This window comes from Chelonia mydas, chromosome 2 (genome assembly GCF_015237465.2).
Source record: "Chelonia mydas isolate rCheMyd1 chromosome 2, rCheMyd1.pri.v2, whole genome shotgun sequence".
Lineage (NCBI taxonomy): Eukaryota > Metazoa > Chordata > Testudines > Cheloniidae > Chelonia > Chelonia mydas.
Genome location: NC_057850.1, coordinates 69,771,391 through 69,799,026, shown reverse-complemented (window position 1 = coordinate 69,799,026; position 27,636 = coordinate 69,771,391). Strand labels below are relative to the sequence as shown.

At 40.9% G+C, this 27,636-nt stretch overlaps 1 protein-coding gene across 1 annotated transcript in view; it reads right to left on the bottom strand.

Annotated features, from left to right (window-relative positions):
• The window catches only part of PXDNL (peroxidasin like), a 285,265-nt gene that overhangs the window by 21,971 nt on the left and 235,658 nt on the right, over positions 1 to 27,636 (bottom strand). Inside the window, exons 18-20 of the mRNA XM_007058778.4 lie at positions 18,755 to 18,889; positions 14,715 to 14,923; positions 335 to 455 (exon numbers count right to left, since the gene is read on the bottom strand). Of these exons, the coding sequence (XP_007058840.2) occupies positions 335 to 455; positions 14,715 to 14,923; positions 18,755 to 18,889 (465 nt within the window). The remainder of the gene's footprint in view (positions 1 to 334; positions 456 to 14,714; positions 14,924 to 18,754; positions 18,890 to 27,636) is intronic.

Genomic DNA, 27,636 nt, shown 5'->3' with positions numbered 1-27,636 from the left:
GCTATGTTCAAATCAATTCTGTGAGTCACCTAAAGTAATTAGACTATTTTTAAATGTAAAAAATGGCTTAGTAATGATAGCAATAATCAAAAGCTTAGATTGGAATATCAGCATCTAAGGTCCATTGTCATTCATCTCAAGTTGAAAATGACAGACAATTTATTCAGATATAATGAAAACTAAAACATTCAAAAGATCTCTTTTTCTCACACACATTTTCTGCATATAAAAGATTAATAAGCAAAGAGGTTTTGAAGACTAAGTAGTAACTAAAATCTTTCATGTACACACTTTTCATGCTCATCCCAAAGGTGGCTAGTTCATATACACATACCTGCTTCTTGTACTGATCTCCTCACCCCTTTTGTGCTTCTCTTTGGGATAACTGTATTCAGCAGATTGTTTGCTCCTAAAGTGGTGTGACAGAGCCCCAAACCGTCCCCTTGTCCTACAGTCTGTGAACACAATAATTCATATTAGTATTATTTCTGAAATAAGATTTTCACAGGAAAAATGCACAAAAGTTGTAGTATCAAGTTGGTTTTATGTGACTTATATAATCTTCAATCCAGCAAAACACTTAAGCACATGCTTAACTTAAAAGCATGTGCTTAAATTCCATTGACATCAATGGGTTTAAAACCTGTGCCTAAAATTAAACATAAGCTTAAGCACTTTGCTGAATAAGGGCCAAACATATTTGTATTTTATGTACCTGCTTTTCTACTTTTAATCTTCAGCAGTGGAAAAAACAGATGGGCGAAACTATTCCAAAATTCATTCTTAAAGACTACTCATATCAAGATATGCTATTGCTATATGCAACATACAGCATTTTGTGGGGGGGACTTTTATTAATTGATTTTTTTATAGTAAGACATTACAATTACATTGTCTTGACTTATAAAGGTATGTCTCTTAATACAGAATTAACAATGTTAAGCAACATATAGCATATTATTGTATTATTCACATTTCTCTCTCTTTTTCAAAATTATTTAATCACAGTGTTAACATGGTGCATGTTATACACACCCACACATGCAAACTGTTCATAGTAATTTTTTGGGGGGGAAGCTGAATGCTTTCTTGGTGCGTTTAGCAAGATGAAAGCCTTTTCTGCATCTACAGGTAGAATGTAGCCCTCTTTTTTAGCACTCTTAGAATGCAGTACAACATACTGGATTTTTCTTATGTTATTTAAGAGCTTCTACCTTTTATAAAGGAAGTTTGGCTTTGGTGCCCTAATTTAAACATTATTGTCTCTAATATCGATGCTAGTATTTTAAAATCAAAATCTTACAATCCATATTTATTAATAAGATAGCTGACACAGATCAGAGACTGCAAGACCAGAAGGGACCACTGTGATCATCTAGTCTGAACTCCTGTATAGCATGGGCCATTGAACACCCCCAAAATAATTCCTACCACATATTTTTGGAAAAACATCCAGCCTTGATTTAATTAATGTGCAGTATATACAGTGGTCTTCTACTCGTGCATGTATGCTACAACATTATCAAAGGATATGTCTACACTTAAACCACTACCGAGGCACAGCTGCAGCTGTTCTGCTGTAGCTAGCACTTCCACGTAGACACTCACTACAGTGATGGGAGGAATTCTCCCATGGCTGTAGTTAACCAAGGGGTGGTAGCTAGGTCGACGGAAGAATTCTTGTATCTTGAATTCGTCCATCGACGTAGCGCCTTTTACACCAGGGGCGTGGTTGGCATAGCTACATCTCTAAGGCATGTGGATGTTTCACACCCCCGAGAGATGTATGCTGATGTCAGTTTTCAGTGTAGACCAGCCTTAAAACCATACCACAGAAAAGAACATTCCATAGAAACAGGTTTCAGAGTGGGTGCCATGTCAGTCTGAATCAGTAAAAACAACGAGGAGTCCTTGTAGCGTCTTAGAGACTAACAAATTTATTTGGGCATAAGCTTTCGTGGGCCAAAACCCACTTCATCAGATGCATGGGGTGGAAAACACAGTAGCAGGTATATATACACAGTACATGAAAAGATGGGAGTTGCCTTACCAAGTGCGGGGTACAGTGCTAACGAGACAATTCAATTAACAGTAGAATACCAAGGGAGGAAAATTCACTTTTGTAGTGGTAATGAGGGTGGCCCATTTCAAACACTTGACAAGAAGGTGTGAGTAACAGTAGGGGAAAATTATTTTTTGTAATGACCCATTCACTCCCAGTCTTTGTTCAGGCCTAATTTGATGGTGTCCAGTTTGCAAATTAATTCCAGTTCCAAGTTAGTTCAATAGAAAGGTGCTAATCGCCTACATTTTTCAGGTGGCAACATTACGGAGGCTAAAATCAATTTGATTATTCAGATTGCTCAGTTTGTACATTTAATTATCTCATTGATTGTTATGATTTTTCCTGGCTAATAATGACATACAGTGTGTATAGTAGAAATGGCATATGTGTGTGTCTGTTTGAAGCTACTGATTGGTGGGTAACTTAGGATCTTTTTCTCGCATGCAAAATACAGGCCATAATGAGCAAATGGTCTGTAAGAAGTCCAAGATTATCTGGATCAACTCTGTTTGGATTGGCTGACTTAAACCAACCCTTAACATTGAGGAGCTGGCAGACAAAGGCTACAATTTTCAAATGGACCTCTAAAATTGTGACTGCTATTTTGCTAGTATAGCTATTGCACACTTTTTTTTTTTTTAAATGCAGACCAATGCCCCAAGGGGGGAAAAAAAACCATGTATGACCACAAGATGTGCAGGTGCAATTTTAGAAATCTCATTGAAAATTTGGCTTATAATATCAGTGTAAGAATCTATGAATTGCAACAGTCATCACCACATTGAAATGTCAACTCTGAAGATCCTATATTCTGAAGTCTTTCCCCAGACCATAGGCACTGTAGCAGGGGATTTATTTCAGCATATTTCCTTGTGCTGCTAACCCTTTCCCGCTGCCTACCCTTGAATGAATGACAGCTACAACAGAAGTCGTTCCCCTGCTATCATCTGATCTAGTGAAACTGGTATCATCCTTGCATACACAATACTTGCAACACAAAGTGAGTTGTGTTCACCAAGCCCGACCCTAGACATCTAATAAACTACTCACCCCTACAAGAAAGAGATTAACTTTTGAGGTTCCTCTGTTATTTTTATTTCCACTTATTTTCATGAGATTTATGTAGATTTTGCTGCACCACACCTTGCGTTTTGGGGACCATGGAGAATCAGGGAGCTTTGATCGGGTGTTAGTTCCCCTCTCACTGCTCAGGCACAGTGGAGAATCTAGCCTCCAGCCAGGGGTGAAATGTAACTTAAATGACTTACTGGTATGCAAGGCGGCCGGGGTCCTGAGCAAGGTGGCGGAGGTGGGGGGGTGGGCACGGCTGTGGGCCTTGGGCGGAAGGGGCAGGCCCTCGTGCAGAAGGAGTGAAGCTGGGGCCAAAATCCCCCAGCCAGCCCTTCAGCGCTGTCTGGGGCTTCGGCAGCGATTTAAAGGGCCCGAGGCTCCGGTCGCAGGCGCGGTGGTGGCAGCAGCGGCTGGGAGCCCCAGGCCCTTTCAATCACTGTCAGAGCCCCGGGGCAGCAGTGGCAGGGGCTGGGAGCCTGGGGCCCATTTAAATCTGCCCCTTTTGCTCCCTCCCCCCATCATCATCAGCCCTGCTGGTTTGGTCAGCCATGTACCGGCAGCCACTTTCTTACCGGTACTCCATACCAGACCGGACCGACTTAGTTTCACCTCTGCCTCCAGGCCTTATTACACACCAATCAACTTTGTCCTAAGACATCTCTGGCCTTAGTCGCATATCACCCATAAGCAGGGGGGAGAAACGCCAACACAATTGGTCTATCTGCCACTTTATCCAATTTCAAACCGGTGTTTAAAACTCACCTCTGCCAGGATGCCTCCAAGACAGCACCAGCCAATGCTGGCTGAGTGAGAGGAAAGTCATGATTAATGCTCATTTTGATATAGCATTCTGGTCGTCTTCTCATCTCATCCTCCACTTTATTCCCTCCCTCCCATATCCCTTTACTTGATTTGCCTAGCTGTTGTGTCATCTTGTAATCCAGACTGTAAACTCTTTGTGGCGGGAGCTTTTTTATTACACATTTGTACAACACTGTTGTAACAACTGGGCTTACAAATTTACTTTAATTGTGAGCTCAACTGTAAAAAAAGTATGTGAAAGTCCATAACATGTCACTATAACTTAGAATAACAAATGATGATGGGGAAAAGTATGAAAGGGAGACAGAATAACAAATTCGTCCCAACAAAAAGGACCTCTTGAGATGGTTCAAGGACTATGCTGAAATCATGCTTGGTAAAAACAGAAGATGTGGAACCAGAAATTAATGAACCAAAATTGGTGTTTTAGATATTAGGTCTAACTTGTGCACAAAATAATGAGAGAAGAACTTTTCCACCCATCACTCCCTTTTTGGGTCCTTAAAGAAAGAGACTTTGGGTAGGAAATATGAACAACAGACAGAGGCTTTTGGAGGGAGCTTCGCCATCCTGGCTGCCACACCCACCATTTCCTGGGACCTCAGATCTTCATCACCCTGATCCTGAGAGATGTCTCGACCACATCAGTCCAGAAAGGGGGACCTAAATAGCATCCTCACCCCTGCCAGCTCCAGGTGAATCCCAAACACCACCTGCAACTACCCCTCCAGCCCATCTCAACTAGTTTCTTCTCTTTTATCTAAAAGGACAGTTTATCATCATAGATTCATAGATTCATAGATTCATAGATATTTAGGTCAGAAGGGACCATTATGATCATCTAGTCTGACCTCCTGCACAACGCAGGCCACAGAATTTCACCCACCACTCCCACAAAAAAACCTCACACCTATATCTGTGCTATTGAAGTCCTCAAATTGTAGTTTAAAGACCTCAAGGAGCAGAGAATCCTCCAGCAAGTGATCCGTGCCCCATGCTACAGAGGAAGGCGAAAAACCTCCAGGGCCTTCCAATCTGCCCAGGAGGAAAATTCCTTCCCGACCCCAAATATGGCGATCAGCTAAACCCTGAGCATATGGGCAAGATTCATCAGCCAGATACTACAGAAAATTCTTTCCCGGGTAACTTGGATCTTACCCCATCTAAAACCCTTCACAGGCCATTGGGCCTATTTACCATGAATATTTAATTACCAAAGCCATGTTATCCCATCATACCATCTCCTCCATAAACTTATCGAGTTTAATCTTAAAGCAAGATAGATCTTTTGCCCCCACTACTTCCCTCGGAAGGCTATTCCAAAACTTCACTCCTCTGATGGTTAGAAACCTTCGTCTAATTTCTAATCTAAATTTCCTAGTGGCCAGTTTATATCCATTTGTTCTTGTGTCCACATTGGTACTGAGTTTAAATAATTCCTCTCCCTCTCTGGTATTTATCCCTCTGATATATTTATAGAGAGCAATCATATCTCCCCTCAACCTTCTTTTAGTTAGGCTAAACAAGCCAAGCTCCCTGAGTCTCCTTTCATAAGACAAGTTTTCCATTCCTCGGATCATCCTAGTAGCCCTTCTCTGTACCTGTTCCAGTTTGAATTCATCCTTCTTAAACATGGGAGACCAGAACTGCACACAGTACTCCAGGTGAGGTCTCACCAGTGCCTTATATAACGGTACTAAGACCTCCTTATCCCTACTGGAAATACCTCTCCTGATGCATCCCAAGACGACATTAGCTTTTTTCACAGCCATATCACATTGGCAGCTCATAGTCATCCTATGATCAACCAATACTCCAAGGTCCTTTTCCTCCTCCGTTACTTCTAGTTGATGCGTCCCTAGCTTATAACTAAAATTCTTGTTATTAATCCCTAAATGCATGACCTTACACTTCTCACTATTAAATTTCATCCTATTCCTATTACTCCAGTTTACAAGGTCATCCAGATCCTCCTGTATGGTATCCCTATCCTTCTCTAAATTAGCAATACCTCCCAGCTTTGTATCATCTGCAAACTTTATTAGCACACTCCCACTTTTTGTGCCCAGGTCAGTAATAAAAAGATTAAATAAGATTGGTCCCAAAACCGATCCCTGAGGAACTCCACTGGTAACCTCCCTCCAACTTGACAGTTCACCTTTCAGTAGGACCCGTTGTAGTCTCCCCTTTAACCAATTCCCTATCCACCTTTCAATTTTCCTATTGATGCCCATCTTATCCAATTTAACTAATAATTCCCCATGTGGCACCGTATCAAACGCCTTACTAAAATCTAAGTAAATTAGATCCACTGCGTTTCCTTTATCTAAAAAATCTGTTACTTTCTCAAAGAAGGAGATCAGGTTGGTTTGGCACGATCTACCTTTTGTAAAACCATGTTGTATTTTGTCCCATTTACCATTGACTTCAATGTCCTTAACTACCTTCTCCTTCAAAATTTTTTCCAAGACCTTGCATACTACAGATGTCAAACTAACAGGCCTATAATTACTTGGATCACTTTTTTTCCCTTTCTTAAAAATAGGAACTATGTTAGCAATTCTCCAATCATACGGTACAACCCCTGAGTTTACAGATTCATTAAAAATTCTTGCTAATGGGCTTGCAATTTCTTGTGCCAATTCCTTTAATATTCTTGGATGAAGATTATCTGGGCCCCCCGATTTAGTCCCATTAAGCTGTTTGAGTTTCGCTTCTACCTCAGATATGGTGATGTCTACCTCCATATCCTCATTCCCATTTATCATGCTACCATTATCCCTAAGATCCTCTTTAGTCTTATTAAAGACTGAGGCAAAGTATTTGTTTAGATATTGGGCCATGCCTAGATTATCCTTGACCTCCACTCCATCCTCAGTTTTTAGCGGTCCCACTTCCTCTTTCTTTGTTTTCTTCCTATTTATATGACTATAGAACCTTTTACTATTGGTTTTAATTCCCTTTGCAAGGTCCAACTCTACTTGACTTTTAGCCTGTCTCACTTTATCTCTACATATTCTGACCTCAATAAGGTAGCTTGCCTTACTGATCCCTCCCTTCTTCCACTCCCTATATGCTTTCTGCTTTTTCTTAATTACCTCTCTAAGATGCTTGCTCATCCAGCTTGGTCTACAACTCCTGCCTATGAATTTTTTCCCCTTTCTTGGGATGCAGGCTTCCGATAGCTTCTTCAGCTTTAATTTAAAATAATCCCAGGCCTGCTCTACCTTTAAACCCATAAATTCTTCAGTCCAATCCACTTCCCTAACTAATTTCCTTAATTTTTGAAAGTCAGCCCTTTTGAAATCAAAAACCCTAGTCGCAGATTTATTTTTGTTAATCCTTCCATTCAGTTTGAACTGAATTAGCTCATGATCACTTGAGCCAAGATTATCCCCTACAACCATTTCCTCTATGAGGTCCTCATTACTCACCAAGACCAAATCTAAAATGGCATCCCCCCTAGTCGGTTCAGCAACTACTTGCTGAAGGAATCCATCAGCTATCGCATCTAGGAAAATCTGAGCCCTATTATTATTACTTGCACTCGTCCTCCAGTCTATATCTGGGAAGTTAAAGTCTCCCATGATCACACAGTTTCCATTAGTATTTACTTTATTAAAAACATTAAAAAGGGCTCTATCCATATCCAAATTAGATCCCGGCGGTCTATAGCACACCCCAAGCACTATCCCAGGGGAGGCTCTAATAGTTTTCTTCCCCAATTTAATTTTTGCCCAGACAGACTCAGTCATACCCATTTCATCGCTTCTTATTTCTTTACATTCTATCTTATCATTGATATACAGTGCTACTCCACCACCTTTACCTTTATTTCGGTCTTTCCTAAACAGCACATACCCTTCAATACCTGTAGCCCAGTCATGACTACTATTCCACCAGGTCTCTGTTATACCTATGATATCTGGTTTCACTTCCTGCACCAGTAACTCTAGTTCCTCCATTTTGTTACCTAGGCTCCTTGCATTAGTGTACAAACATCTTAATTTTTGCTGTTTAGCCTCACTCACATTCTGTACCCTATTAGGCACGGTTATTTTACTACCAGTATAACCTATTAGACTTGTATCTACACTGCCCTTCCTCCTACCTACAGCTGTATCCACTCTTACTTCATTTTCTTTCCACTCTATGCTGAATTCTGGCGTGGAGATTACCTGGACATCTCCCAACCATCTCCCCCAAATTCCTAGTTTAAAGCTCTCTTAATCAGTTGTGCCAGCCTCCATCCTAGAAGTCTATTTCCTTCCCTACTCAGATGAAGTCCATCCCGAGAGAACTGTCCTCTATCCATGAATGCCTCCCAATGGCCATACATCCCAAAGCCCTCCTTATAGCACCACTGCCTAAGCCATCTATTGATAGTCATAATCTTGTCACACCTTTGTTGCCCTTCTCTAGGAACAGGCAGAATCCCACTAAAGATCACCTGAGCCTCAATTTCCTTAAGCGTCCTCCCCAGCCTAGCATAGTCTCCCTTAATACTTTCCAGCGAGAATCTAGCTGTATCATTTGTTCCCACATGAAGGATAATTATCATCTTTGATACCATGTGAAAGACTGTCAAACAAGAGGGGTTTTCCTTCTAAAACTCTCTCCAGTTAAAGGGAAAGGGAACAAGAAATGTCGTTAAAATGAAACCCTCACTTCATACTTCAAATGCTTTAACTATTTTTCTTTCTTTTCTGTATCTTTAATAAAAGGTAACAAGGATTTTTAATGGTGTTTTTGCCATAGCAGGCTGTGGTCTCCATATCCCAGAAACCAAACCAAGTTTAACACTTGTTAATGTACGACAGTGACTGGGTTATATTACCACCTTCGGCACATTTAATCCTTCTAAATTAATACAACAGCAGTAGCACTATAGGACTAGGTCCTGATCCCCATTTGGGGCTCTTATATGCTACTGTAATAATAGTAATAATTGTACGAAATTGTGTGAAGTTAGCCATTGAGTCCTGGTCTGACAGGAGCCTCAATCTGTTTGCAAGCACAAATCACTGCAGGTGCAATTTATATTATTAGACTTCTAACTAACTGCCAGATTTGAGATGTAATTAGGTAGTTAAACATCTAAATGACATTATTTACCCCCACAGTTCTTTTTGCCTATAGTATTGATCATTCAAAGATCATTCTAAAAAATCAGCCTACTGACTTCTCAAAGCATTCTTGTTTTATTTGGATAGCAAGTGCCAAGTCAGGAAATATATGTATTTGGTGATTCTGAAACAGAACTCTTTTTTTCTTACTGAATTATGAACCCTCTTCCTGTACTGAAAGGGAGTGAAAGTTACAATTAAAGTATAGGTTTTTGTTGATACATGACTGACTGGAAGAAGAAACCATTTATCTAAAAAAATCCCTCCAGCCATACACAATAATTCATTTTCTGATGAGGTTTCAATTAATCCTTACATTTTTTTCAACTGATTCTATATCATCAGTTATTGTTACTTGTTAAGTGCTGATAATATGCTTCATCTTTAAAATCAAGAGCTCTGATGTTTCAGGATTTGTTTTTTTGGCATCTTGACCTTTCTTGATAGGAAGATATTTTCTTTGATAAGAAGATTTCCCTGGATGGTTGTGTGACATTATCTGATTAAATATGACCATGTACATCATTGTTGCTACCACTGTTATATAATTGCAACAAATCTTGTACAAAGTATGTCAAGTAAGGTGTCTATGGAAAGGTTATGATTTGCTGAATATGATTTTGCTATTTGTATACATGTATCATTTTCGTATTTGAAGTTATGAGTATTGGATCTATAGCTGTATTTCAAATGCTTGCTTCTGTGTAGCACCCACAAGGTATTTAGCCAGCACATTTGTAAGGAACTATTCCAGTGAATGGCCCATTAAAGAACATTTAACTCACAATGGAAGACGCCCATCTACAGTTAATAGACTTTTCTGCTGTGACTAAGCAAAATCATGCATGGACATGTGATTTGCCCATGTGACTCCAAACACCCTCTTGATACCTGTAATTTTCCACTAGCTGTGCTGAGGGCTTTGTTTGAAATAATGGATTTCCCTCCACATGGCAGAAGCTATAAAAGACCCTGGAAACATCTCCATTTTGCACCTTTCCTGCTCAAACCTCTGGACTATGAATTTACACTAATGGGAGCATCCTAACTAAGGGACTGAGGACCTTCCAATAATTTGGAAGCAACCAGAGACTTGACTTAAACCAGCAGTTTATTCCATCACTGCGACAAGCCTGATACAATAAATGCAAAGTTTTTGGATGTACTTGATTCCTTTAATCAATTTTAACTCTCACCTTTCTTTCTTTTTATAAATAAACCTTTAGATTTTAGATACTAAAGGATTGGCCACAGCATGATTATTGGATAAGATCTGAGTTGTATATTGACCTAGGTATGTGGCTGTTCCTTTAGGATCAGAAGAACCTTTTATTTATTTTCAGAATGGTAGTTAACCTACACTTACTACGGATTGTTCTCACGGTGGCTGGACCACACAGAGCCACTACCTCCTGAGATGAAAGACTCACATCTCTTAGCCAATGACTGTAGCAAACTCAAACTTCTGTGTGAGCCAACCACTAGAAGGGGACAGAAAGCCAGGCTGAGTGAGCACATGTTACAGTAGGAGGGCAGAAGTACCAATATCTAGCTGCTATGGTCAACCCACGCTTCCCTTGCTATGCACACTGGAGCTCAAAGCCAAAAAGTTGCCTGAACATGTTGGTGTTGGAGAGATTTATCAGGGAAATAACATTGGGGGGATAACAATGGTCCCAAATAAAACTAAAAAGACAAACAGCAAAGGTGAGACTTCAGGAAATGAACAAAACTCAACAGGTAAACGATCAAACCCCATGCATGTATAAAGTCAACAAAAACAAACATGCATGTATTATATCGGTGTTGATGCACTGCATTTGGCCATTTATGTTTTAAATCAACCATCATAAACCGAGTTGAAGTGAAACTCCACAGCCCAGCCGCCTTAAACTCTGAGAGACGTTGTTACTGGCCCCTATAATCTCTAAAAAGGGCCAAATCAAATATCTGAACACCTTCAAATTTTGAGAAAGTTTGGATCCAGATGACAATTTTGTCATTGGCTTCACTGGGAATTAGATAAAGTCCCAAATTCTTTCATTACCCTGTTAGCCGGTTACCCTGTTAGTATCTATAGCCTTTGCTAGATAACATCAAATGCTTAGCCTAGGTACGGTGAGAAGGAATAGGTACACTGGGTAAGGAAGAAACTTCATACTCTGGGAACAACTACTCATATGTAAGAATCTCTATGATAAAATTGTATTCAGTTTCCCATAGTGCAGAATTGTGGTGCAGTACACATTGGCCTGAACACAAGGCAATGCAGAGCCACAACACTCCTCCAGGTGGAACAAATCCCAGTCTAATGTACTAAGAATTCTCAAGCTGCACTAGTTCTCCCCAAGAGCAACCAACGTGCTCCTGGCCCCATTCCTCAGCTCTGTTGAGGCACTGTGCGACTCTGGGTGCTCACCAAGCACAGGAACCTTAACTGAGAAAAGCCTTTGCATGGGGTGGGTGTGTGTGTGCGCGTGTGTTTTCCTTGCAGGGGCATGATGCTGCATGCTGTGCAGGAGCATTTCTGCATTCGGCGCAAAAGGCAAATCACATAGGCCCAGGGGTATTTATTTGATTCAGCCACCTCCAATAATTGAAACTGCTCTTCCTCATCATCTTTTTGCCTGGTGCAATTAAAATCCACAATGATGCTACATCTGTTTAGTGAAATTATCATCTCCGGTGCAACCTAGAAATAAAAGAACACGCCTGGTACAGAAGGTATACATGCTGTATTGATGTGAGTGACACACTAAGCCATGTTGCCGGTTGATTAAATAAATCCTTCTTCAAATACAAACAGTTGCAGGAGGAAATGACAGATGTATATTTCCTTCTGGGACTTACGCAACCATCTGGGTTTGTGATTTTCAGATGGAAGTTTCACAGCGAGTTCTCACTTTGAGGTTTTAAGGTATTCCAGAGATCTGTATTTTCTTTTTCAGATTTGTGAGCTAAAATATCCCCAGAATTGAAAATTATTGCTGACTAATGAAAATTGCATTTATTAGATAGTAAGATGTGTATTATATAACCAAAACATTCCCTTAACAAATTCATTCTATTAAAAGCTGTTGCATGATTAACGAAAAGAAGCCCTTCAAAGCAGTGTGGAGAACATCAGACTTCAACCGCTCACAGCAAAACTATAATGAGACAATTAAGCCATAAAATTGTTTTCAGTCCTGCTTTTGAATTTAGTAGCTATATTTAACTTTATGCCATAAGGCGATCTCTCAAACTTGCTTTTCTGCTGTTTCAGAACAACTTGTTTGAAATCCTTATTGTAAAGCCGGACAAGGACAAATATACTAGTACTAAGGACATCGAAAAGCTCTAAAAACGCAAGTTACAATATAAGAAATGACAGAAGCTCAAACAGAGATACATAACACCAAGCAAAACAGACAAAACAAGACTGGTATTGTAACAAAAACAAAAGGTTAAAATCTCCGGGGAGCATACCTGCTCCCAACTCAAACAGTTAAAAAAAAGCCATGATTTCTCATCTTTACACTTGTATCAGTTTTCCTCTGCTCTCCAGTCTCTGGACCACTCCACAGAGCCTTCCATTAGGTCTTTCATAACCCGTGATCTTCCTCATCACTGAGAGAGCAGGCTCCCTCTTAAAGGAAGCCCCACCCTTGGAGTATCATCATGGGATGCCTGGTCACCTGATCCATGAGCACAAACCCAAGGGAGATGGATAACTAGACGCAGGTGAGACTAAGTCAACTCCCCCTAAACGGCCTGCCCACTATGTGACGGCGACCTTTGCACTCCATGGTCCTGGGGTTAGATGGGGGCTCTTTTTGTCACTGATGTTAATTAGAGCAGCCTGTGGCTTAACTGGACAGTATATGCCCCCAGAGGAGCCATTCCGTTGGTCCATGATTGTAGTGAACTCTGTCCATAGCTTCCAACCCCAGACCATCCCCTGTGCTGGGGGACCAGAAGCAACAGGTGTAGAGCCAGGTAGGGCACTTGTATATCACCTGGATCTGTCCTTATGCAATGGGATCCTTAGCTGGCAGCTTAAGTCAGCTTTAGCCCCATTTTCTTTGCCTTGTAATGTAGTGAAGCCACCATTTAAAAAAAAATCATATGAGAGTCTCCCACTCCCACTAAGGATTGGGTTCCTTCATTTATTGTAAACTCAGAACACTGTACTCAGCTTGAGTACCCAAGCCACACACTGACAATCTCTGGGAATGGAGGGAAAAGAATCCCTCTCCCACACCGTGGGTATGAGAATCCCTCGCCCACTCCATGGACAGAACCACTAGCTCCAACCCATCTTCTTTCATGCCCCCAAAGCCACTGAACGGAGACCCCTGCATGGTTCTGCTGGAATAGGCCTCTTCTAGGCAGCAGAGAACAAGACAGGATTTGGCCCACATTTATCAGTGCACTGAGCATACTATTTGCTTTGTGAAGTTCATTACTCCCTCCAGATACTACTGCTATGAGGACGACCTGAGCTCCAAAGGCAACAGGGTTCCTCTCTCTTCCCATTGCCCTACAGAACTTTTGAGCACATGAGCTCTTGGTGGTCCCCAATTGTCACTGCTTTTTACTGCCCTTTGGAGCTTAAGAACTGTTCACAGGGATCCTTTCTTTTGCCCTGCATAGACTTTATAAAGCATCATCCAGCGTTATAGACCTTAAACAGCTCCCTGTCAAGCCCTGCTACCTTTATCAAGTGAGCTTTCACTATACCAATCAGTATGTTGACTTAGTAGCCTCATATTCGGAGTAATGACCTATAACTCAAAAAACAGCTTGACTAATTTTCTTCTTGCTTAGCAGAAAAACATAGTAGGGAGTCATCCTGCAATGAAATCCATTGCAACAAACCATTACTAGATATAACACACAAACCTGCGACTAGAACTGGGTCTTTTATCTCCAAAGACTATAGCTTCAATCACCTGAGCTACAGGAAAACCTTTTCTAGTCTCTCTAAACTGCCACCAATGGACAAATTGCTCATACAATATTATACACACATTACAGTTAGTGACAGTCATTAATAACTTTGCTTAATTATAAACAATTTTGTAATAACCATTACAGTTAGTGACAGTCATTAATACCTTTGCTTAATTATAAACAATTTTCTTCAAATATAGCCAATGCATCTGTTCTCAAGGAGATTTAACTATGTGGATGGTTTGAAGACATAGCAACAAGTCACTTTTTGCTAACAGGACACAAAAATTAGATACAAGTCAAAACATCAAATCAAAATATGTAATGACCTGTAAGTCAGAATCAGTTTGAGCAATTTCCCACAAACTTAGTACGAAAATTCTCCTTAATCTTCAGAGTAATTTTTAGCAATTAATTAGTATTATTAGTGGTCAACAGTGCCTTTTCAGGAGAAAAAAAAATAAAGTTATTTCTATGCATGAATAGTTTAATTTTACTGTGTACAATAATCTCTGTATCCAAACTGAAATCATTCTTTCAAAAATTGTTTTCTTTTCATCTTTTTATCGAAGAGCCTGCCACTATAAATACTATGAGAACCAAAAAAATGAAAAACACAGTTTTGGCAAATAAAAATTATCTGAGAGTTAATATTAGTAGCAGTTTTTCCATCTGCTACTCTGTTTATTACTGACCTTCACAGCAGTCCTGCCACAATCTCAAATCAATCTTTGGTATCTCACTGCAGCTCATGTATCCCTGAGGGTAGTCTGCCTTTAAGAAGACATCAGGCTGGACCTGCTGGATGTTGTCCCCATTGTCACAGAGTACACGTGCCAAAGAGGCCTGCTTCAGCTGAGTGAGTTGCGCTGTTGTAAACACTCCAGGATTTTCATACCAAAACCTAGTCAAAAAGATACGGCATCAGGGATCTGTGCCTGAGAATTAACAGCATGTCAAACAGTGATAATGAGCAGACAGAGACTGCACCATATGGAAGGGATCACATTTGTTCTCCAGTTAAATTTACTTTAATGGCTTTCATGTTTTATCAAATTCTTAAATGTTATGATCTTGAACTGTTACCTGGAGTATGTCTACAACACTGCGACTGGAAGTGTGACTGCAGCATGAACAGACATATGGAGCTAGCTTTGATCTGGCTAGCTCGAACAACAACAGCAGCCAGGCCCTGGCCACCCGGGCAGCAACACAGGCTGTACAGCTCCACCTGGGACCCAGGGTATACACTCAACTGGCCAGCCAGTGCTGCCGCAGCAGCTTCACTGCTACCATTATTCCAGCTAACTGGATGAAAGGTATGTCTACATATGCTGCAGTGTAGATGTAGATTGCAGTGTAGGTGTACCCAGAGTATAGAGGTTGGGCATAGATGATGATGAAGCATGTTACCAAACTGGAGTTCCCAGCATTTCCTGTATCATAAATAAATGCTTCAAATCATGCAGCATTCTAAAATTTTATCATTTTTTAAATAATTGAAAATATCAAGATACCACCCCCCCACAACAACACCCCAACCAAACAGCAGCATATAAGTGACAAGAATCATGCCTGCTCCAAATTAGTCTTGTGATAGGATCTCATATCCCATTCTCCCTCTGCATCTCCTCATATGTTTGCTAATTTAAGGCTTCAATCTATGAAGGGCTGAGCTGAGATCTGACTGATTTTTTTTCAGTCTTCTTAGCGTATGCGCAACATGCCTCATGTGGCACATGACCAGGATTCTTCACCGAATTTGGACCACTACTTTTTTCAGTTAAGAGAGCTTTTAGTTGAAAAATGGCTTTTTACAAATATTTTTTCATGTAAAACTATCACTCTCGTTTGAAACATTTCTTGTTTTTTTGTGAAAAATGCCATGCTATATTTTTTTCTAAAACTTATCAGAAACATGGTTAAAATAGTTAATGAAAACCTTATTGAAATGGTTAATGACATTTATCATTTACCAAAACTATTTCAATAATATTTGTTTTAAAAAAAGTGTTTTAATTGTGAATATTTTCAAATAAATGAAAAAATGGATCCATTCCAAATCCTTAGAAATGAAAAAAAAGTATGAAATATATTGCAAAACAAAGACAAAGCCCTTATATTATAAGCTCTTCAGGACAGGGACAGGGTATTCTCACACATCAGTAAATCACTGTGCACTTCACAGTACTTTGCTATTTAAATAAGAAAGTAAATAATAGTTTTTAAAATGCTCAATGCATATGTTTCACTACTCTCCTCTCTTGAGGCGAGACAGATTTGCTTACCTCTACTAGCTCTAACTCCTTATTTAAAAAAAATATTATTATTTTTTGTTTTTAAAAATATCACATTTTATTGTACTGCAGAGAAGTCAGGGGAACAACAAAGGGTTTATTCCAGATCTGAACTGGAGGATATACACTAGTACTGGAGCCTTCCACAAATGAGATAAATACTGCTCTCTATCCTCCCCATCTCCCTAGGGAAGTTTGGTTGGACCAGCAGTGGAGTGGGTATGGTGAGCACTTGTGGAGCACATGCTGAAGCATTTCCCCTCCATGCACACTCCTCATGCCTCGGAGTGCATCCAGGGAACGTGCCTTCGGGGGAGGGGAAAGTGTTCTCCTCCTCCCTCTGCTTCCCATTGGCTTGCTTAGGGTGTGTACGGGGTAGCTGATTGGCTCTCTTGGGCACCATCCACCTTCAGTACTTCAAACCCCCTGCTGGGGCAGAGAGGGTAGAAGCTTGCATTCCTTGCAGCATCATGGAGGCCCATTTTTAGTTTATAGGAGTAAGAATAGGAATTTAGTATTAGAAAACAATATGGAAATGTCTAGTGGGTGCTGTCCAGTGCAGACAAAAGGCTGGAAGGGCCAACTTCTAGAGGAAAACAATACAAGACCCAGGATATGGCTGGTGTACCTACTAGCCTATAGGGAAGGAGATACCTTAAGTGTTCAGGGACTGAGGTATCCTTTGGAGGGATCATAATTCCTCCTCATGGTTGGGAATGGCAAGATCATTCAGACCTGGGCTGAGACTTAGGGTTAAGCTGAAGAAGATCAGCTGAGATGGATTGGTTATATGACATGAGGCCATTTAACCATGCACTGTATCCAATAAAATGCCTTGAATTTGAGGAGCATGAAGGTGATTGATAGCCCCCTTTGGTTAAAGTTTATAAAGTTGCAGCCTGCTTCTTTAACTTCCATCCTTGTTTCATTCACTTGCGTGTCCTGATCAATACCAATAACCTAAAATATATGACAGCTTTTTAATTTTAGATTTAGTAAACACTGGTCACAAGGGCAAATGAGTCCAGGGAAAGAGGGTTAGAAGCTTGTCTATTGTCCTACCACTATCTCTGTACAACTATAAAGAAACTAATTTAAAAAAATCACTTAAATCTAAAATAATTTAGTTCTAACATTTCTTCACTTTTGCTATGAGCTGATAAACTGGTAAGTCAGCTACAGTTTAACAAGAAAAAGCCCCTAACCTCCTTAGATTCTTTCAAGCCTCAGTTATGATGGACTCAGATACTATCGTACGCTATATGCTTGTAGGCACCCTTTAGTAGAGGAGCCTCTGAACTTAACTGGGAGTGTTCCAAAATCTTGAGCACTGCAATCCAGCCATGGAAACTACAACTCCCACGATGCCTTGGGTGGAGAGAGAGCGAGAGAGAGAGAGCATGAGCGAGCATGAGCACCAGTGCAGTGAACTCCATTTTGGAGAGGTGCTGAGATTGTTTCACTGGAGCTCTGTCCACAGATGCTACTAAACTGCTGTTAAGAAGCCAGAAGCTGCTGCTGACAGCATGCTGGGGCTCTGATTAAACAGGGAGCCTCAGGGGTGGTTGGTGGCCACACAGGACACAGGGTAGAGACTGTTGCTGTGCCTAGAGCTGACTGAGGTGGGGCTGTAGTGACGTCAGCATGAGTCACCACCGCCCTTGTTTGGGAAAGTGCTTGCAAGGGAAGGGGGACAGAAAAGAGACTTTAAGGGGTTATCTGAGTCTGTGAAGAGGTGGATTGGTCTTCTTATCGAACCAGAACATCCAAGATGCTGACATTTGGTTAAAACAACTCCAGTCTTCAGAGGGGGTGTGCAGCTTGGCATGATCCCAAATTAGAATTCTTCTGCCCCTTGTTGCCTTGGCTGGACTGATTCACCAGACCACCAGAGTGCTGTCTCCAGCTTCAAGATCTTCAGATGCGCCCATGCAAGGAAGTGTTTAGAATTCTGAAATCCAGAGGCGTGTACCCTCGGGGGGTGGGGGGGAGAGAGAAGAGGTAGAAGCTGGCAGCGTAAATGCAAGTTAGAGAAGTTTCCTTTACTACTGTAAATTGTATAATGGGTGTATATTGTTTATAATTGGCATTCTTAAATTGGACCTATTGCACAGATTAGCTCAGGTTTATTCCTGGAGCCTCACAAGGCACACCATTGAGTATGTACAGGGCCCAGCCAGATGGAGGCCCCACCTATTTTAATTCCCTTTACAAGTGAAATGACTGCAGCCAAGGGGTGGACAGAGGATTCCCACCTATCCAACATCTCCAGTGGGAGACTCAGGATCTCCTTTACGGTCAACAACATCAGGTGCCTGGGCACATAGGTGAGCGTTGCCTGCTCCCGCGTAACCCAGGGAGGAAAGGGCAGTTACATTTGTTTGGTATGCAACTAGATTAGCATTTTATGGACACAACTACGATGCAAACCTGATTACCTATCTCCATCCCTAAGCCGTTGAAACTGAGTGACAAAAAGGCACATTAGGGTTGGTCCCACTCTTGTACCAGGAATTAGGTCCTCCACCATCAGAGCTGGCCAAAAGTCGATGTTCAGTGGTGTGCCATACAGCCTAGAAAAAGAATCCAGGTAAAACTCATGTTACAAATATGGAGCTAGACTGACCATTTGCTCTAGGCTCATTTTCTTTGGAACGTAGGTGTTTTTACAGAGGTAAGTTAATCATTCCAAATCTTCTTTGAATGTCAAAACACACACAATGCTTTCTAATCAAAAGAATTCTTAGGATCTCACATCCTCCAAAAATGGTTTTGATATTGTCACTGCTGTATTTTAGAAACAAATCTGAATGCTGAATATTACCTGCTCACTAGGCAGCTTCTCAGATTTAAAGATTTCAAAATGTGTCTGAGACACAGCAAAAAAAAAAAAATATTGGAATGAGGAGATCCAGGTCCGACCCAACATTGGCTTCCTCTTTGAATACCAAACACAATAAATATACATTTTTCAGCCACGTTATTTTAGTGAAAACGGCAGTTCTAGTGGATTTTGATATTTGTATTGTTCGGACTTCATTCAGGAAAGAATCACCATCAGCTACTACATCTAAGCAGTATTATACCTAACAAAATAAACTTTTAAAGCCAGCTTCTCACTTAGTATATATTGGTATAAGTCTCAATGGAGCGATGCAAATTTACACCACGTGAGCATCTGGCCCTTCATTTCTAGAGCCAAGGATGACGGGTATCTGAGTGATATTCAAACAATACAAATATCAAGATCCACTGGCAATACACTGGGTAGTTAAGGAGAAGCACATGAGGGTGTTTTACAAATCACACCCCTCTGGCACGCTTTGCAATGACATGTAGACAAGTCAAAATTGTCATTATGAAATTAGGCCTTCACTGACACTGTACCTTTTGGACCATGAAATAGCTCAGATGAAGGTCTAGAAAACATCTCCGTCAGCCTTTTCAAGATCTAAATAGTAACTGAAAAAGCAACATTTAATGGCTATTTCAAGGTCCTGCAGAGCTAGAAATGGAAGCTCTGGATCACTGGGAAGGTAGCTCTCCACCAGCACAACGGGACCCAGATTTTGCTTTTAGTCTTAGGAAGGCTTGAAATTTCAATCTGTATAGTCATTAGGTACAGAAGATCATTGATTTCAACAAGACTACTGCTACTAAAATGTATCTTATGTATATTCTTTTTACATTAAACTCTCATGATTTCTTGACCAAACATCCCAGAATTTTGTGTGTGTTAGCCAAAGGTGTTTAAAGAGGGCTTTCTTTTGGGCAAATGAATGTCTTTGTCCTAGTAGGCCTGTACTTTATTAGCCACTCTTTTTATGCTGAACTTTAGCTGACTCTAGTGTGTTTTCAATAAGCTGAATTTAGCTGGACTGAAGCGTATTATTAAAGAATGGATTGTGTGTCCTTTTTTTTTTTACTCAAAACTCTTGACCCATAGGGAAATGATTGATTGTCTTACTTAAATAAAACTTCAGCTGAGTTAATTATTTGACATTATGACTATTAAATCTGAACATGTAACACTGCTTATGCCTGGGTGTTAAGTTGCAAACAACCGTAAGTCTTCATAGGATCAAGGCCTTTGCAATCAAGAAAATGGAAAAAGATACAAAGCAATAGCAGAATGGAAAGCAACCTTGGGAAAGGGAGGGAATAGACAATATAATGCACACCTTATAGGGTAAATTCTACTTTGTATGTTTATTTAGTGGGGCTTCTGTGAAACCCAGTTCCTTCCTCTATCCACCAAAGCACTAAAATAGAAGCATAATGTGTAGCACCACAGGAGTTGCAAGGCAATTAACAAAAAGATATTGAGATTAGACTATAACAATTTTGAGGTCCAAATATGTAAATCCTAGCCAAAACATAGGGAAAATTAAACATCCATTGTGAATCAAAAGGCAATCAAGCACCAGTGGTGATCATAACCAGAATACCAAATGCTGCTGTCACATTGCTTGCTGAAATATAACAGCAAATTAACAATAGATGCACTTTACTTTAACAGTTCAAATGGAGTTGACATTTTCCTTATAAGGCCCCAGTGCTACCAAATTTTGAATTCCCAAGGCCTCTGTGGGAATTCAAGCATTTGCCCAGAGGGCTCAGATTGCAGGAACAGGGCTTCATAATGGAAATATTTCATTTACTTCTAAATGGGTGAAATGGAACGCATATACAGTTTACTAGTTAGGCTGCAAATTATTATTACTATTAAGAAAAAATGGTAGAAGTCTATGAAAATTAGAGCTGTTCAAAAAATACCATCCTCCTCCCCCCCAGAAAATGTAAATATTTTATTAGGTTTTTATCAAAATTTCCTATAAAAATTAAAATTGAAATATTGGTTTATGAAAACAGTTTTGGGTTCCTAAAACTAAAAAAAAATTACCAAAGAAAAAACAAAAATTACAGTAATTTTTTTGTGAATTTTTTTTTTAGTACAAAAGCCATCTTTTGTCAGAAAAAAAGTTTCAGTGAAAACATTTCAAATGGCTTTAATTAAAATGATTTTACTTTTATAAATTCTGGAAACCTAATTTGCAGCTAAATTATGACAAATAATAAACAATACACATTCAGTACCATTTCACATAGGGGAGGGTTTTGTTGGAGACATTTTATAAAAGCTGAGCCTCCCTGCAGTGAGCTGTGCACAGATGCAGGGGTCTGCCTACATGGAGCTCACAGCAGAATTGGAATCTAAAAAAAATAGCAGTATATTAATAAGGAGACTAATCACGTTGTATCTAGATCAAGTATTAAAAGACTTAATAGTTCTAGTCTGTAAAACTAGAAAGCCCATGCCTCTCTTATTCTTTAATTTCAACCTGACTGATTATTTTAATGAAACTGTCTCTCTGGTCCTACATACTGCTTTGATTTTTAATTTTGTGAAATCCTAGAAAGGATCTTGGAACACTGCAATTTAATGATTAATGTCATTCATTAACACAGATAATAAAAACTTGACCAAAGTAGTTGCCAGAAGATCAGGAATAGAAATTATACAGGAGATTTTCTACGTCCCAATCAAAGTGGATATATTTCTAAAGTGTTCCTAAAACATCAGACAATGTGGATTTCTAGTAATCAAATTCAGCAAAATAAAGGTATCAAATATCTGCTATTGCACTTGATGCAAAGAAGACCAGCAATAGGCCTATCTTGACTATTTATTATTTTTATTTGTATTATGGTAGCATCCACAGTGCGTTAGGCACTGTTCAAACACACAGCTACTTCCAGAGCTACCGAAGTAAATGGCAACCTTTCTAAAATGGATTTTAGATCAGGTCAATAAGGAGCCACCCAAAGAGCTCACAGGATGAAACACAGTGACAGATGAAGAGTGTGGGAGAGCGGTTATACGTATAATCACATTTCTTCATTATTTTTGTGAGTCCTTTCCTGCTTCGAAAGTACTTTTCTCTTTACAGTAAAGCAATGATGGAGACCTAACATTTAGGTCTTATTCATCCTAGCTCACAAAGACACACACAGGCCACGTTCTCCGGTGCTTTTCAGACACTTTGTTCTGCACACAAGGTGGAAAGGTGTTGCAACCTAGTTCACAAATTCCCAACAGAAAATTCATCTGGCACATGGGAACTCCCTGCTGGGCATAAATATTCCACAGGTAGGTCTGCACCTCTGTTCACTTGCAGCACAGTGTGTGTGGCAGGACAGAGCAGAGCAGAGCATCACTAATTCTCCCCTGATGCAGGGTTCTCATTAAAGACCGTACATCAGTAGCAGAACTTAGAATATTCCAGTAGTGCCTCTACCAGTGGTGTAGGGGCCAGAGACAGCCTTCAGAGTCAAAGATACAGTCCCCCCAGCTCCCGTCCTTCATCCCCCTCCTGCTCTGAGCAACGCTCTGATGCAGGACAGAACCCAGTCTGTTATCTAGACTTGATACGCTCATCACAGCTTCTTGACTACGTCCATTCAACTAAGTACGGTCTAGGAATTATTTTGGGAAAGTTCTATGGCCAGTGTTATACAAGAAGTCAGACTATATGATCACTGTGGTTCCTTCTGGGCTATGAATCTATGAGTAACAGTGTAGGATAGATATAGCATTATTTTGGGTGGTTATTATCTAGAAAGTATATATAAAGTAATGGAATTACTTTTTTTTTTAAATGGAACAATATGGTTTCTTGATTTATATGTTCACATTTATAGCAGGCTATTTTCTCAAATAAATCATTAGTAACCCCATAATAAATATCAAAGCCAATTTTCAGCTTTAGGGACTGATCACCTCCCATTAAAGTCCATGGAAAGAGTCCCATAGACTTTAGTTGTTTGTGGATCAAGTCCTAAAGGATAACGCTGTTAATTTGAAGTATTTTGTTATTGACAAGTGTTCCAACTAGCACTTCTCACAAATGTACTTCTGGGAACAACATGCCTGACAGACATTCTTCTTTGTTCATAGAATCATAGAATATCAGGGTTGGAAGGGACCTCAGGAGGTCATCTAGTCCAACCCCCTGCTCAAAGCAGGACCAATCCCCAAACAAATCATCCCAGCCAAGGATTTGTCAAGCCTGACCTTAAAAACTTCCAAGGAAGGAGATTCTACCACCTCCCTAGGTAACACATTCCAGTGTTTCACCACCCTCCTAGTGAAAAAGTTTTTCCTAATATCCAACCTAAACCTCCCCCACTGCAACTTGAGACCATTACTCCTTGTCCTGTCCTCTTCTACCACTGAGAATAGTCTAGAACCATCCTCTCTGGAACCACCTCTCAGGTAGTTGAAAGCAGCTATCAAATCCCCCCTCATTCTTCTCTTCCGCAGACTAAACAATCCCAGTTCCCTCAGCCTCTCCTCATAAGTCATGTGTTCCAGACCCCTAATCATTTTTGTTGCCCTTCGCTGGACTCTCTCCAATTTATCCACATCCTTCTTGTAGTGTGGGGCCCAAAACTGGACACAGTACTCCAGATGAGGCCTCACCAATGTCGAATAGAGGGGAACGATCACGTCCCTCGATCTGCTCGCTATGCCCCTACTTATACATTCCAAAATGCCATTGTCCTTCTTGGCAACAAGGGCACACTGCTGACTCATATCCAGCTTCTCGTCCACTGTCACCCCTAGGTCCTTTTCCGCAGAACTGCTGCCTAGCCATTCGGTCCCTAGTCTGTAGCTATGCATTGGGTTCTTCCGTCCTAAGTGCAGGACCCTGCACCTATCCTTATTGAACCTCATCAGGTTTCTTTTGGCCCAATCCTCCCATTTGTCTAGGTCCCTCTGTATCCTATCCCTGCCCTCCAGCGTATCTACCACTCCTCCCAGTTTAGTATCATCCGCAAATTTGCTGAGAGTGCAATCCACACCATCCTCCAGATCATTTATGAAGATATTGAACAAAACCGGCCCCAGGACCGACCCCTGGGGCACTCCACTTGACACCGGCTGCCAACTAGACATGGAGCCATTGATCACTACCCGTTGAGCCCGACAATCTAGCCAACTTTCTACCCACCTTATAGTGCATTCATCCAGCCCATACTTCTTTAACTTGCTGACAAGAATACAGTGGGAGACCGTGTCAAAAGCTTTGCTAAAGTCAAGAAACAATACATCCACTGCTTTCCCTTCATCCACAGAATCAGTAATCTCATCATAGAAGGCAATTAGATTAGTCAGGCATGACCTTCCCTTGGTGAATCCATGCTGACTGTTCCTGATCACTTTCCTCTCGTGTAAGTGCTTCAGGATTGATTCCTTGAGGACCTGCTCCATGATTTTTCTGGGGACTGAGGTGAGGCTGACCGGCCTGTAGTTCCCAGTATCCTCCTTCTTCCCTTTTTTAAAGATTGGCACTACATTAGCCTTTTTCCAGTCATCCGGGACTTCCCCCGTTCGCCACGAGTTTTCAAAGATAATGGCCAATGGCTCTGCAATCACATCCGCCAATTCCTTTAGCACTCTCGGATGCAACTCGTCCAGCCCCATGGACTTGTGCACGTCCAGCTTTTCTAAATAGTCCCTAACCTCCTCTTTCTCCACAGAGGGCTGGCCATCTACTCCCCATGTTGCGATGCCCAGCGCAGCAGTCTGGGAGCTGTCCTTGTTAGTGAAGACAGAGGCAAAAAAAGCATTGAGCACATTAGCTTTTTCCACATCCTCTGTCACTAGGTTGCCTCCCTCATTCAGTAAGGGGCCCACACTTTCCTTGGCTTTCTTCTTGTTGCCAACATACCTGAAGAAACCCTTCTTGTTACTCTTGACATCTCTTGCTAGCTGCAGCTCCAGGTGCGATTTGGCCCTTCTGATTTCATTCCTACATGCCCGAGCAATATTTTTATACTCTTCCCTGGTCATATGTCCAACCTTCCACTTCTTGTAAGCTTCTTTTTTATGTTTAAGATCCGCTAGGATTTCACCATTAAGCCAAGCTGGTCGCCTGCCATATTTACTATTCTTTCGACTCATCGGGATGGTTTGTCCCTGTAACCTCAACAGGGATTCCTTGAAATACAGCCAGCTCTCCTGGACTCCTTTCCCCTTCATGTTAGTCCCCCAGGGGATCCTACCCATCCGCTCCCTGAGGGAGTCAAAGTCTGCTTTCCTGAAGTCCAGGGTCCGTATCCTGCTGCTTACCTTTCTTCCCTGTGTCAGGATCCTGAACTCAACCAACTCATGGTCACTGCCTCCCAGATTCCCATCCACTTTTGCTTCCCCCACTAATTCTTCCCTGTTTGTGAGCAGCAGGTCAAGAAAAGCTCCCCCCCTAGTTGGCTCGTCTAGCACTTGCACCAGGAAATTGTCCCCTACGCTTTCCAAAAACTTCCAGGATTGTCTATGCACCGCTGTATTGCTCTCCCAGCAAATATCAGGAAAATTAAAGTCACCCATGAGAACCAGGGCGTGCGATCTAGTAGCTTCTGCGAGTTGCCAGAAGAAAGCCTCATCCACCTCATCCCCCTGGTCCGGTGGCCTGAGGTTTATCTTGCATTTCCTATACATATATTATGCTATTTCTATTTGTAAAATTTTCTGTGTTATAGGTCTTGTTCTCACTTATGACTGTGAGCTAGTCTGAGTTTTCTGTAACAAGGCCAATTTCTGTTCTAAATTTTCACCATGTTCATCTGCCTAAGAAAAACAAACCCATACTGTCACAGCACACAAGCAGCACAATATTATATTTCTACGTTGAGTTTTTTCTTCTCTCAGCTGGGTTTTCTACATCCCTTTATCTGCCTTTGAGGATCCTTTTTATTTCCCCATCCTGCCCCCAATTCACCCATCTCAACACATTTATTCTCTTACCCCTCTGTGGTAACTATCATGTTTCTCACTGAAGACTGAATGGATTTTATTGATTCCATCAACATTACACCTGGTTGGAGAGGATCACTGTTCAGTAACCCACTAATAGGGTACAGAATGTGAGCGAGGCCAAAACAGCAAAAATTAAGATGTTTGTACACCAATGCGAGGAGCCTAGGTAACAAAATGGAGGAACTAGAGCTACTGGTGCAGGAAGTGAAACCAGATATTATAGGGATAACAGAAACATGGTGGAATAGTAGTCATGACTGGACTACAGGTATTGAAGGGTATGTGCTGTTTAGGAAAGACCGAAATAAAGGTAAAGGTGGTGGAGTGGCATTGTATATCACTGATGAGGTAGAATGTAAAGAAATAAGAAGCGATGGAATGGATAAGACAGAGTCCATCTGGGCAAAAATTACATTGGGGAAGAAAACTATTAGAGCCTCCCCTGCGATAGTGCTTGGGGTGTGCTATAGACCTCCGGGATCTAATTTGGATATGGATAGAGCCCTTTTTAATGTTTTTAATGAAGTAAATACTAATGGAAACTGCATGATCATGGGAGACTTTAACTTCCCAGATATAGACTGGAGGATGAGTGCTAGTAATGATAATAGGGCTCAGATTTTCCTAGATGTGATAGCTGATGGATTCCTTCATCAAGTAGTTGCTGAACCGACTAGAGGGGCTGCCATTTTAGATTTGGTTTTGGTGAGTAGTTAGGACCTCATAGAAGAAGTGGTTGTAGGGGATAATCTTGGTTCAAGTGATCATGAGCTAATTCAGTTCAAACTGAATGGAAGGATTAACAAAAATAAATCTGCAACTAGGGTTTTTGATTTCAAAAGGGCTGACTTTCAAAAATTAAGGAAATTAGTGAGGGAAGTGGATAGGACTGAAGAACTTATGGATCTAGAGGCAGAGACGGCCTGGGATTACTTTAAATCAAAGCTGCAGAAGCTATCGGAAGCCTGCATCCCAAGAAGGGGGAAAAAATTCATAGGCAGGAGTTGTAGACCAAGCTGGATGAGAAAACATCTCAGAGAGGTGATTAAGAAAAAGCAGAAAGCATACAGGGAGTGGAAGATGGGAGGGATCAGCAAGGAAAGCTACCTTATTGAGGTCAGAACATGTTGGGATAAAGTGAGAAAGGCTAAAAGTCAAGTAGAGTTGGACTGTGCAAAGGGAATTAAAACCAACAGTAAAAGGTTCTATAGCCAAATAAATAAGAAGAAAACGAAGAAAGAAGAAGTGGGACTGCTAAACACTGAGGACTGAGTGGAGGTCAAGGATAATCTAGGCATGGCCCAATATCTAAACAAATACTTTGCCTCAGTCTTTAATAAGGCTAAAGAGGATCTTAGGGATAATGGTAGCATGACAAATGGGAATGAGGATATGGAGGTAGACATTACCATATCTGAGGTAGAACTGAAACTCGAACAGTTTAATGGGATTAAATCGGGGGGCCCAGATAATCTTCATCCAAGAATATTAAAGGAATTG